A 14408-nucleotide genomic window follows, 5' to 3' on the forward strand; every position below is an offset into this window, starting at 1 on the left:
TAAATCCTTCAGATTACCAGCAGGGCTAATGGTTAAAATAGTGCTGCAGGTCTCCTGACCTGTCTGAGTCTGCTGGATACGGGGATTGAGGGAGAAGTCCCCATTTATACGGTTTACATGAACACACTTATCTTTATAATTATATAAATTGAGAAACACTAAGTTAGACGAGTAGTCCCTCAATTAAAGCGGCTTTAATGTTTGTTTTTTTGTTTTGAAAAAAATCTTAGAGCAAAGAAAAAACATTAAAAAAAAAAAAGTAAAAAATTATATTCTTTAATGTTTGTTTGTTTGTTTTTACATAGTAGCATCACCATGTAGTCAAACCACACAACCTTTATAGAGCGACCTCAGATCCAGCTCATACTGCATGCTGAAATTGGTGACATCTTGTTCTGTCCAAGAGTAATGGAGATTTTTTTTTTTAAGTGTGTGACTACACCACCTGAGTTTAGATTGAGCAAAAAAATCTAGGAGGAGCAAACAATAAGCATTTATAAAAAAAAAAAAAAGTAAAAAAAAGTAAAAAATTATATTTATATATATATATATATATATATATATATATATATATATATATATATATATATATATATATATATATATATATATATATATATATATACACAAAAAAAGGGCGATTGTGGGCAAGCCTGGGTGATGGTCCAGATGGGGTGGGTACTACAATCATGCAAGTCTCTCCTAAGATTCCTAAGGTTTGGCTCGCCCAATCTGTTAAGGCAGAAAAAGTGGCCTTTGTACTTTTCTAATTACAATAAGATTTTTGCACTACACTTGAACCCTTCAAATTTGAGATAAACAAGCACAATTCATGGTTTCCGCTACATTCATTCTTCCATGGCAGGGCACCACACCAAAATTCATCCCGCCACGGCTGCATTACAGATCTTATTCAAAACATTTTATTATTTAAGAGCGATTTATATAAAAAAAACAATAAAAAAAAATTTAATTTGCACCCAAACGTATTAAAAGGCAAGTGTATTATAACAGCGCAAACTTTTCTGTAACCGTAGCAGTGCTGTGCGTCATTTGTTTAACCCTTTAAAGTTACGTGCTGACTGGCCAGCATACTCGACGTATAGCCGTTTCACTTTACTTCGGGACGCATTAATAACGCTCTGTAGGTCTATTAGAGACATTCATAAATATTCCTAGCAAATCGAATGAATGCTGGAGACAAACGCACTAAATCGCACTTCAGCAGCGTTTATTTAAGAGCGCACAAGAAGATCTGTGCGCTCTCGAAGCGGCTTATATTTGAGGGGGCGTGCAAGAAGTTTTGTGCTCGAGCAGAGAAAATAGGCGCGCGAGCAAAGAGATCCGCATGCTGTAGACTATAATTAAATGCAATCTCGACTTTAATACTGCGCTCACAACACCACAGGTAGTTGGTAGATGTGTAAAAAAAAAAAAAAAAAAAAAAAAAGGCCTATCGCCACAGCTGAAAAACAAATCCTAGAGGAAACACTGCAATTATAGGTTTTGTGGGCCTTTTATTTCAGAATCCTTCCAAACATACAAAAAAAAAAAAAAAAAAAATGGTACAAAAGAAAAACTCACCGAATCCCCCTACCCTTTTCCACGAGAAAGAAATATAGAATTGGTCTCAAAAGTGCATCTCTCCAAGGTACAGACAGTGTAGGGAAAAAATAAAAATAAAAAAACAAATCTCATTTTGACAGATCTGTACCTCTTCTTCCTCATATCTAAAAATCACAGTCTGGCCGTCACAAACTTCCACAGCGTCCAAGAGCAGCAGGCCGACATTGTGACACTTGCTTCACTAAAGATTGGGATATAATTTACGACTCCTGCAGAAATTTTCCTCCCAGGCTGCTGCGCTGCGTTTGATTACAACTCGCTCTTCTTCTTTTTTGATTTCTTCTTGTCCTCTTGAACGACCACTGTGTTTGTGGCCTCTCTCTTCAGGTAGGAAATGAAGTCGCTCACTTCACGACCTCCCTGAAAGCCAAACAAGATTTGATTACAAGTTTTTGTAGAGTGAAGCTGAGATTTTAGAAAATAATAATACTAATAATAATCATCAGACCTCATATTTCTTTGGATTCTGTTTACGGCCAGCTGGGGAGAAATAGATTGTGGGGAACCTAAAAATACAGGAATAATTCAAGCAAGTTAAAACATTGAAAAATTCTTTAACTAATTGATATTTCATCAGTTTTATACAATTGTAATAATAAACCTGCACTGATGTTAATTAAAACACAAATTAGACTGCAGTTTTTTACCAATCCAAACAGAAGGGGTGATGCACTACATACCCGCTAACTTCATACGGAGAGGGGACATCATTAGCGGTGGCATCCATTTTTGCAATGACGATATTTGGATCTTCGGAAAGCTATGACATGGATATAAAATACACAATTGTAATACTTGTCAACATTTCATGGCAAATAACACAACGAGGAGCTGTAAAAATCACCTTCTCTCCCAGTTCTTTATATTTGGGCTCCAGGCTCTTGCAGTGTCCACACCAGGGGGCATAAAACTCGATGAGAACGTCTTTACTGTCATCGTTTACAATAGAGTCAAAGTTCTCAGCCACAAGAACCTGGAATGATAAAGATAAAAGTTGCAGGAACCAAAGGCAAGTTTTAAAATTAGATACACGAGTAGAGTAGGGATCACCAAACTTGTTCCTAGAGAGACGGTGTCCAGCAGATTTTAGCTCCAACCCTAATCAAACACACCTGAACTAGCTAATTAAGGTCTTACTAGGTATACTTGAAACACCCAGGCAGGTGTGTTGAGACAAGTTGGAGCTAAACCCTGCGGGGACACCGGCCCTCCAGGACTGAGATTGGTGACCCCTGAAGTAGAGAAAATATAATGTGCATCAGTGGTATATTTAGAGTAGGGATGCTCATAACTGGTTAACCGAAAGGTTACGTTTAACCAAATAAATGGTATCAGTTTAAAAAAAAAAGAAAAGAAATAATCATTATTTTCTAATTGTTTAAGTTTGGCTGCATAAACGTGCAACACATATTTGTTAACTCGCGGAATGGTAACACGTGCCTACAGACGTATTTTGCCAAAGAAGAAAAATGAAAGGAGGATATTGCTGGTCAGTTTGACACAGAGTTGATGCCAAACCAGCGCTGATGCTGATAGCCTCTGTCCTGGAGCCACATCATAAACACCTCCGTTTACTGGCACAACTGGAGAATGATGCAGCAAAACAAAACTTTGACTTGTGGCCGGCTTTTTTTCTAAAGCAGCTCACAAGTCAGAGTCTGAATGTTCTCTCCATCACAGCACATTTACTAGAATTTTGATCATTTATTGTATAACCAACAAACCAACGTTTTTCTATTTGAAAAATTATTAATACAGCGTTTCCTCTAGGATTTTTTTTCAGCTGTGGCGGTGGGCCTTTTTTTTCCCCACAGATCTACCAACTACCTGTGACGTTGTGAGGGCAGTATTTAAGTCGAGATCGCATTTAATTATAATAACGAATTATTTCGTATAATTATTGTTAGTTTTGCTAGTGTGTTTTTGTTGTTGTTTTTACTTTCTCTTATTTTATGTTTTTGTTTAATTTAATGTTTTATCATATGTAAATGTAATTTATTTGTACGTCATTCTGAACATTACAGTTTTTATTTATTACTACCATCAACCATTTCAACTTTCTTTACGTAACATCAAAATGAGACATGTTTTGACAAAATTTGTGACAATTATACCTTGTTTGGATGGGGGGTGGGTTGTTTTTGTATTTTTATTTTATTATTATTTATTGTTATTATCTGTCTTTGCTAATTGTAAAAAAAAAAAATAAAAAAAAAATTTAAAAAAAAATCCTGATATTCTTTGTATTCTCACATTCTACACAATGTTATAAATATTGTCAATTAAAAGTAATAAAAAAATTAAAAATTAATTTAATAATAATCTGATCAGTTAATGGTTAATATTCAGCTTTCGTTTATCAAAATTAATCAAAATGAGCATCCCAAATTTAGAGCAATAATCATCTGAAGACATTCAAATTTAAATATCTATGACTAGTTGTAGTTTGCGTTACAGTAATCTGTTAATAATGTAGTGAAAGTTCTATAAAACCCTCATTTCACCGTAGACGCCTTATTTACAACTGATGCACATTCCATGTACAATATTTCCGTTATTTGAATCAATTATAATCAAAGACGGAAAAACTCAAATACTCTGACGCACCTTCACAGGGCCATCGTTGTTCTCAGGAACAGGCTCAGATTTAAGGTAACGCTTCAGGTTTCCATCAAAATAATCCTGCAGGAACCTCTCCAAGGCCTTTCCATCACGACTGAAAAAACAAAAAGGAAGGGTTTTTTTCCCCACCCAACAGAAGACCTTGCTCTAGGCAGTAAATAAAAAGACTTACGAGAACTCCTCCTTCATGACGTATTTGTCTCCTTTGGCTGTTCGAATGCCAACGAGAGGAAGTTCTCCACTGCTGCCGTCCAGACCCAGTTCAGACACATCATGGCTGAAGCGGTTCTTATTGGCCACAGCGAAACTCAGTTTCTTCCCCTGATCCAGGAAGCCCTTGGCCACTTTCATTACCCTGGTGAAACACACACAAACACATCAGATGACAATCTAAACACTTCCTCTTCAATCAGAAATATTAATAAACACAAATAATGATTTTGCTAACATTTAGAGCCAAACAAGAATTAGTAGCCGTGCTTTAAAACTGTTTGTATGAATAGTTGTAATCAGTTTTCCATTTGGATCAAAGGGTGCTTTCACATTTGTAGTTCGCTTCATTTGGTCCGGACCAAGGGCAATAAATGATACATTGTTGCATTTTCTGCCGTCTTTGGGTCGTTTTCACACCACACCACTGGCTTTGGTCGGAACCAGTTAAAACCAACCAAAATGCAGTCATCTGACAAAATCCACATCTCTCATTGGCCAGATGTTGTTAAACATATTTCCTAAACTGCTTGTTGATTGGTTAGAATTCATGTGCGGGAAAATGCCAATGAACTGCCGCAAGTAAACTAAACCGGCAGACACAAAATGTGGCTTTTTACTATGAAGGGACGACTGCGCTGACTGATTGTATGCCTGCTTTAGACAAACTATACATTTCGAGAGTGAAGCACGACCGAGCTGGAAAACAGTGTTTTAATGCATCGCTCGTCACTTCAGTAAGAGGCGTGAATCAATTTAACTAAACTGCAACATGGTCATCTTGCGGAAATATTACCAACGATCCATCAGGTAATGTTTTCCCTCTCTCTCTCTCTGTTGGTAAAGCGCTGTCAACAAATATTTTTCCTCCATATCCCATAATGCACAGCGCATCGGCCTACTGCAGCTGGATTAGTCCAAAAGGAGCAGTACTTTTTGCGATTGGACCTGTTTTAGTACTGATCATATTCTCACCACAAACGAACCGCTCCAGGGTTCGTAAGAAAGCTTACCGAGACCACCTCTTCAAGCAGGTCTCGGTAAGTTTACTTGGTCTGCACTAGAGTACGATTGCTGCATACTCACCTGCCCAAACAAACCGCACCAAAAGGGACAACGAACTCGTGCAATTCAATCGAACTAAATAAAGCAGGTGTGAAAGCACCATAATATTAAGGTAGGACAACAACATTTTACTAACAATGGACATTGACAGTAAAAATAATCAATTTCAGTGGTGTAAAGTAACAAATTAGAAATACCCCAATTACTGTAATTGAGCAGTTTTTTCTCAGAAATTATAATTTACTGAGTAGTTTTAACAATAATGTGTACTTCTACTTTTCCTTGAGTACATTTATAGTGCTGTATCACTACTTTTACTCCACTATTATTCTTCAACCTGCAGTCAACCTTTAATTCCGAGTAGAAACATCAGTCCTGTGATTCAGTCCTGTGATTCCTGTCCAATCAAATCGCACATCGAAAGTAAATTCATATCATACTAACACAACCTCAAGACATGGATGCTTTATAAATGCAGTAAACCTTTTGGAGCATTAAAAATGTCCAAGATGATGTCCAAAATCTTTACACCCAATGACCCAGAGATTGTTTATGAACTACTGATGAGAAAATGAAGGAGGTTTACTGTATGATGACTTCTGGTGAACTGTATGCCATTGCGAAATCGACACGTTTAAGATCTGGTTTCTTTAAAAAATCAGCGATCTCCACTGGCTGAGTGATATCCGAGGTAAAGTGGGTCTCAGATTGTACAAGAAGCACTGCATTAAACGACATTTTTCCCCGCCATGTCTTTATGTGCATTTATTTTTCCCCAGTATATTCAATGGAGCTTGAGTTAGCCTGCCGATTCTGACGGGCGTGTGCGAGTAAACGGCTTTTTGTCTCGTTTTACGCTTGGGCAACTAAATGAATGCCAAAGTCTATTTAACTGATTGTATTTTAATTGCATTACAACATCGATGCTGTAAAAGGAACCGTATAAAATGGAAGAAAGCTAAAAAAATAACAGGTCACCAGAAGTTTATCAGTATGGGAACAACACTAGCTTGTCATACATCATATTATCCATCATTGGCCATGTTTGCATACTAACAAAGCTGTTTTTTTTTTTCCTCCAAGTTTGAAATAAAAAAAAATTTTAAATCTAAAATAAAAAAAAATAAAAATCACAAACACGAATAAGCTGCATTTCTATCAAGTTGTTAGAGCAGCTGGGTGTAACCTAGTAACTAACAGTAAACAAGGCAAGCAGAATGAAGACAGCTGATTGGTCACATGAGCGAAATGTTCACTACATCAGAGTTTCTTTGGCAAATGCATTTTCATCTCTCCTTAAATCACATGAACCCGCTTCAAATCCCCTCAAGAGAGCACAAAACATCCACAAATTAAGGAATTTTAGTTGAAAATTTAACATATCCATCTCTCAACTCATGTGACGCTTTAAAACGCACATTAATGCAAACTAAGGTTTCAGTAATGTTGTCGTCTCTGTCATTCTAGTTTGTTATAATTTTACTTTTATTTTAGTTGTAATGGCAAAAGTTGAAAAGGAGCTATGTTATAGTGGCAAGTACTTTTTAAAAATGAAATAAAAATGTGCTTTAATATACTTTATTCAGATATTAAGTTAACTGTTCATTAGTAGAGAAGATACCCTTCAAATATTAAATAGATCTAGACTTTTAATGAGGTCTATGTTATGCTTTAACATGTGTTTCCATTTTCATTCAAATTCACCTAGTCCAGCTGACATACTTTTGGTGGTGGTGCATAATTTCTGTATTATTTTCATGGATTTTTGGTGCATGTTCAGCATAAGTACTGTCATATGGGGCAACAACAATGACAAAATTCTATTAACATACGCGTTGTATGATATGGAGTGTTGTTTTCATAAAAAAGTACAACTAAGAGTTCTGGGGAATCAGTGAGTGTGATGTTTCCACTTTGTCGGTTGCCTGGCTAACAGTTTCTCCATAGCTGGCTAAGCAGAAGTGCAAAAACAAAAAGGCCCAAAAACAAAATGCCCTATTATCATCATCAATGTTATCATTTACAATACACTTGCATTATCAAGGCACCGACTGACGCATTTATTACATTCCAGAGAGCTCATTTATCAGCACCAAAATGGAAAATGAAGCCATATCTGTGCTGACTGACCCAAATTAGCATGGTAGTGGAAAACAGCTAAACAGTCACAAATGTGTCATTTGTATGCACCTTAATAGCAGGTGAAAACAGGACCTGAGAAACATTCGACAAAACCAAGTTAAGGTTTTACCTATTCCTCCAGTAGTTGGAGCCCTTGGGGTTCTTCTCATAATCCACATCATAGTAGGCCACTAACAAGTCTTTGCCTTTCAGCTGGTCTTTGTTGTCCTCAGTCATGTGGGCACAGATGCCAAAACTAGCAGATGGTGAAAAAAAACGTTGATATTACCAGATTATCTGACCTCCAAATTATACATTAGATTAGTTAGATTAGCTCAACCAAAACATCTGTAACTCCTCATCATTTACTTACACTCAAGTGTTCAAAACTGAGTTTCTGTTTAACACAAAGCAAGATATTCTAAAGAATGTTTGACAAAAGCAGCACGGACATCCATAGTAGGAATGAAAAAAAAAACAACAAAAAAAAAAAAACAATGTCAATACATTCAAAATCAAAAATCAAAGTCAATAGCCCCTTTCACACAGTGATTACAGTAAATATCCGGAAAACTTCCAGAACGACTTTGCTGGTAAATTCAAAAAAAGCGCTGTTCACACAGACAAAGAGGTTATGGAATTTTTCCGGAAAAGTGCATTCACACATCCATTCCAAAACACCGGTAAATTCTGAAATCATTAACCTGGGGTCTGTTCTTCGTACCTCGCTTAAATGATCTAAGATGATTTGGCAGATTCTGGATCTTTTCATCTCGATAACTGATCTTTCGCTAATTTGGTTCTTCAAACAAGTCCGCAAATCAGATTAGAATGTCTGGATAAACTGATCTGAGATCGCTGCGTGTGTTGTGAAGGACTGATCTATCGATCCTCGAAATCATGATCAGCAATGCAACGATTGGCTGACGGCACAGCTGCGTAATGACATCATCTGATTAATATTCAATTATCCATGTGAGCAAAATTGCGTTAAATTAGCAGTAAACGGTTTGTTAAATATGACACGCAATAACCTTCAACATTTGTTGTGAGCTGCAGGCTTTACACTTTCATGTGTCAAGAGTATTCATCATGTATTTCAATGCATCAATGTATTTAGTTCTACATTTAGAAAAGATTTTCTTTATTATAGTAGCTGGTTTTTAATCGGTGTAAAGAATAACTGGATGTTTACAAAAGCATTTTGATATTGGTAAAGGCATCTGCAACTTTTGTGAAGCATTAAATCACTGGCATATTAACTGTCAAAACATGTTTATGTCAGCATAAATGTATTATTGCTTTAAAAAAAAAAAGTCACATTGTACATGTTTATTATACACGATTTGTACCAAGCGATCTAAAAAGTTCATATCAATAAGTTTTCTCTGTGCACCACCAGGTGGCAGTCTTTGTACTTTCATTTCGAGAGTGCAGATTGCATAAGCTTTATTAATATATATATATATATATATATATATACTATTTATTTTATTAATAACTATAACTTATATATATATATATATATATATATATATATATATATATATATATATATATATATATATATATATATATATATATATATATATATATATAGTTTAAAAATTATTTACTCTTTTCCCAAGTGTATATAACTACTACTGTAAGAAAATATCAGAATTCGGTACATACTTTCTGTATTATCTTTGCTTGAACTGAGCCGATCTAATCCTGTTTATATAAATTGAACCTGCTCCCGATCAGGTTTAAGCTAGCGGAACTGTTGCTATGACAACAACTCTCGGATCAGCTTTGAAGAACGAAACGATCCTGGATCGTGTCAAATAGTCAATATCCAAATCCAGCTAACTGAGTAATCCACGTACGAAGAACGGACCCCAGAAATGAGCTCTAAACGGCTGGGCTTGTATTTGTAATCATTTGACTACATCACAAACTCTGTGGATGGATAAGTAATGAGAACAACTTCGATAAAAACATATAGAGAAACACTTTCGCATGTTGAGATGTACATGATATGTGTGTGTGCTGGCGCTCATGGGCACATGCGCCATGCTAAGCAACTGAAGGAAGCAGAGTTTGAAGGTAAACAAACAACGGCTTATCATAAGCATCTTATCGATAATTATTTAGACAGTTGGCATTAAGATGAACATATAAATGTTATCTGACTAACTTCTAGCAGCTAAATGTGTCTGGGGAAGTATTCAAAGGCTTTTATTCTCATAAACCGCGGGGAAATAAATGTGCCTGACTGTTCTGATTGGCTAAAGCAGACGTCTCACATCAGCACGTTCTAGACGTGCACGCGCTGTTTCTGGTAATCTTCCTTCTGCATTCACACAGCGCAGCAATCCGGCAAATTACCGGTAATGTTACAACTTCTCTTTCCAGAAAATAGCCAGAACAAATTTACCGGTATTTCAAAAAGGGCCTGTTCACACATACAACCTTTCCAGAAAATTGTCGGTAATTTTCCGGAAAGGTCTGCATGTGTGAAAGGGGCTAATGGCTGCTTCTTTCCAGTTTTTCCAGCATCGCCCTTTGTTTATAACATAATTTTTTAAAGGTTTGCATCAAATGAGAGTGAGTAAATGACAGAACTATCAATTTTGAGTCATTTTAACATTGCATAAAGTTGAAACTTACATGTTGTCCTGAATGAACTTCTTGATCTTTGCGCTTGTAAATTTGTCTTCTGTGAACAACACGCTGCTGTCTTCAAATTTGTTGCTCAGTTGCGGTGACCGGAACAAAATAATTCCTCTGCAAAATTAAGAAAATAAACATTACAAAGTTAAATTTCTGCTCAAAACTACAACTAATATCACTTTAACACAAATAAAAGCTACATACTCTCCATCAATGCCATGTTTCTTTAACAGATCCTCATTGTTAGTGTGGGCGAAGCGGTAGGACTCTCTCAAAGCACTGGCTGCCTTCAGAAACTCTCCCTGAGCGGCACTTCCTCCGTCAGCGAAGAAGCCTGAACACACAGATTACCATTAAATCAAATACAGAAAGAGTGCTGATGGAAAAGCAATACTGAGGTCTAAAATGGAGTCCTCACCCACAACACTAGCATCACGATCTCCAATGTACTTCTCAAAATCAGCTTCATTTTTGAGTTCCACCGAAGCTGGACCAGCCTGCTTTTTCAGATGGCTAACAATTCCATCTGTTAGAGTAATGAAGAAAAGAAAATAGGGTCATGTCAGTCCTTAAGTTGTACAAGACATTTTAGTGCTAAAACTAGCATCTTAACCAGGGAGAGGAGACTTATTCACTACTAAACAATCAAAATCCACAGAGTAACCTAAAATGGCTGCTGCCAGCAATCCACCTCGAAAAGAAAACGTTTAGAACACGTTTGACCACAATGAGCTTTTAATAAGTTTATAGGTTTTACACCAAATTGTATTAAAATCATTTAAAATTATATTTATATTTAAAAACTTAATTTGATTGTGGCAAGATTTTTATTTTTAAAATTTATTTGAATAAGGCAATTAAATAAACCTCTCTTAGAGAGCCCAGTCCTCCCAATTAACCAATCGCTGTTTGCATACTTGACAATCATACTGACGCAGTAGATGGAAACAAGATCAACCCATCCTGGGGTCCGTTCTTCGTACCTCGCTTAAATGATCTAAGATGATTTGGCAGATCCTGGATCTGTTCATCTTGATAACTGATCTCTGGCTAATTTGGTTCTTCAAACAAGGTCGTGAATCAGATTAAAATGTCTGGAGGTCGCTGCGTGTTGTGAAGGACTGATCTATCGATCGTCAAAATCATGATCAGCAATGAAACGATTGCCTAATGACGTAATGCGTAATGACATCATCTGATTAATATTCAATTATCCATGCAAGCTAAGTTACATTAAATTCATAGGAAACGGTTTGTTAAATATGATACGCAATAACTTTACACCTTGTTGTGGGCTGCATGCTTGGCCCTTTCATGTGTCTAAAGCAATTTATTTAGTTTTACAGTTAGAGCGCATTTTCTTTATTATAGTAGTATTATTGTAGCACTTTTTTTTTTATTGGTGTAAAGAATAACGGGATGTTTACAAAAGCATTTTGATATTGGTAAAGGCATCTGCAACTTTTATGAAGCATCAAATCACTGGCATATTAGCTGTCAAAACATAATTATGACTACATAAATGTATTATTGCTTTAAAAAAAAGTCACAAATTGTGCATTATCATACACGTATTGTATTAAAGCGATCCAAAAAGTTCGTTTCAATAAGTTTTTTCATTGCACCACTAGGTAGGTATATGTATATGTATATATATATATATATATATATATATATATATATATATATATATATATATATATATATATATATATATATATATATATATATATATATATATATATATATATCTATCTATCTTAAATATTTACTATTTTCCCAAGTGTACATAACTACTACTGTAAGAAAATATCAGAAGTAAATACTTTCAGTATTATCTTTCAGTATTGTGACTGACCCGATTTAATCCTTTTTGTATGATATGAACCTGCTCCCGACGAGGTTTGAGCTACCAGAACTGTTGCTATGACAACAACTCTCGGACCAGTTTTGAAGAACGAAACGATCCTGGATCATGTCAAATCGTCGATAATCAAATCCAGCTAACCGAGTAATCCACGTAGGAGAACGAACCCCTGGTCTCGTTTCTGTGTTCTGACGCAAGTAATTTAAAGTAAATGCGTGCACACGATCGACTCCGGCAATTTGGCGCAAATGGCTTTCCAGTGTTAGCTGAAGACTTGACTCTCTTCCCAAGTAAAAGTTTGTCTCAGCAACTGTCAAACTCCCATCTAAAAACTTTTATTGACATTTAGGAGATCAATGCTATTGTATTATTTATCTTCCCATTATAGTATAGTTTTCACTTCTTAAATGCATATACTGTAGCAGTTATAAACACTGCATTATTAATTATTTAGACTTCTCAAAATTTAATCAAATAACAACCTTCCCCCCGCCCTCTCAAAGTGACTTTCTTCACTTCCTGGTCACATGAAATGCCTTTAGGGCAAGCGCATCAGTAGGCGTCTCCTTTCTGTTCTCAATTCATCCATACATCAATCTTCCTTCATTTTGTTAGCAACACCCATCTTTCAACAATCCTATCAGTTCTCAAAGAACAAAGTCATGCACCACCTCCTTTTTTTTCCCAGAATGAGGACCGATTGAAATGTATATAGGTCACAATAGCTGAAAAAAAGGACAATCTTAAGTTCTGTTTCATGCGCTTTTGAAATAAGAACATACCTGCAGTCCTGGGACCATCATAGCCTCCAGAGTCCTCACCGTCTCTGAAAATCTTCAGGGTTGGGTATCCGCTTACACCATATTTACCGCACACTTTGGAATTGGCGGTACAGTCCACCTAGATTATAGCAGAAATTAATATTAATAGCAATCCTCCACTAACCTTCATGAAAAACTAGTACATGTAAATTATACATTAATTATGTTCAAAAATGGGGCAACACAGTGGCGCAGTAGGTAGTGCTGCCGCCTCACAGCAAGAAGGTCGCTGGTTCGAGCCTCGGCTCAGTTGGAGTTTCTGTGTGGAGTTTGCATGTTCTCCCTGCGTTCACATGGGTTTCCTCTGGTTTCCCCCACAGTCCAAAGACATGCTATACAGGTGAATTGGGTAGGCTAAATTGTCCGTAGTGTGAGTGTGTGTGTGTGTGTGTGTGTGAATGAGTGTGTGTGGATGTTTCCCAGAGATGTGTTGCGGCTGGAAGGGCATCCCCTGTGGCAACCCCGGATTAATAAAGGGACTAAGCCGACAAGAAACTGAATGTTCAAAAAGTGCAAACTGAATACAGACACTTGTGTGCATGCGACCGACATTTAATTAAACACTAACCCCCAGTTTCACAAACAAGGTTTAAGGCTATTCAAGATTAAATTGCATGTTTGAGCAGTCTCAACTCAAAAAACCTTGCGGTGAGATGTTTTAAAATATGTCAGTGTCATTTTTTGTTCCCAGGTACACACCAGTAATATATATATCCAAGGCCATTTTTATAAATGTGACTTAAATAGCCTAATTTAACTAAGACCTAGTCCCGGCTTAATCCAAGTCCTGTTTGTGAAACTGGGCCTAAAAGTGTTTTAGTGCATGTCTGAATAGCTTGCTTAAGTAGGATTTGTCCACGTTCTTACACTGTAAAACCCAACAGTCAACTTCATCAAATGAAATGAGTGTAGTCAACTCAGCTTACTGAAAGTTAATTCAACTCATTTGAAGAGTTTAAACTCAGTGTTGAAGGTAATGAGTTAATTAAATATCTCATTACTTCAACTTAAATCGAGTAAGTTCACAGTACTCATATAGATTAGTTTAACTCAAATAGTTTGTAGCAATCGATTTCCTCAAACGGTCTGAGTTGCCTTAACTTTTTGGGTTTCACAGTACTTAGTTGTTTTGAGCTCTCTTCATTTATTGGGGTTTAGTGTGCTCAAATTGCTTCGTTTACTTAAATGGATTAAGTTTACAGAACTCATTAAGATTAGCTTTTGAACTTAAATTGTTGCAATTTGTTTTCTCAAATGATTTGAGTTACCTTAACGTTTTGGGTTTTACAGTGTATATGTACTTTAAATAGTTTCTATTGCACATGAAATGGAGGTAAAGTTTACTAATTAATGTAATTAAAAGCATTTATGATAACTGACTTGTGTCATGCTACAATTGTGTTTGTGAGAAAACTAATTAC

The 14408-nt window shown here is 36.2% G+C and overlaps 1 protein-coding gene across 1 annotated transcript in view; it reads right to left on the reverse strand.

Annotated features, from left to right (window-relative positions):
• Nucleotides 1–1500: 1500 nt before the first annotated feature.
• The window catches only part of pdia3 (protein disulfide isomerase family A, member 3), a 15455-nt gene continuing 2547 nt past the window's right edge, over nt 1501–14408 (reverse strand). Inside the window, 11 exon segments of the mRNA NM_001199737.1 lie at nt 1501–1986; nt 2075–2132; nt 2307–2386; nt 2471–2599; nt 4234–4342; nt 4421–4603; nt 7775–7900; nt 10297–10413; nt 10504–10633; nt 10718–10825; nt 12949–13066. Of these exon segments, the coding sequence (NP_001186666.1) occupies nt 1876–1986; nt 2075–2132; nt 2307–2386; nt 2471–2599; nt 4234–4342; nt 4421–4603; nt 7775–7900; nt 10297–10413; nt 10504–10633; nt 10718–10825; nt 12949–13066 (1269 nt within the window). The 3' untranslated portion in view covers nt 1501–1875.

This window comes from Danio rerio, chromosome 25, assembly GCF_052040795.2.
Source record: "Danio rerio strain M-AB ecotype USA chromosome 25, GRCz13ab, whole genome shotgun sequence".
In the NCBI taxonomy this organism is placed as follows: Eukaryota; Metazoa; Chordata; class Actinopteri; order Cypriniformes; family Danionidae; genus Danio; species Danio rerio.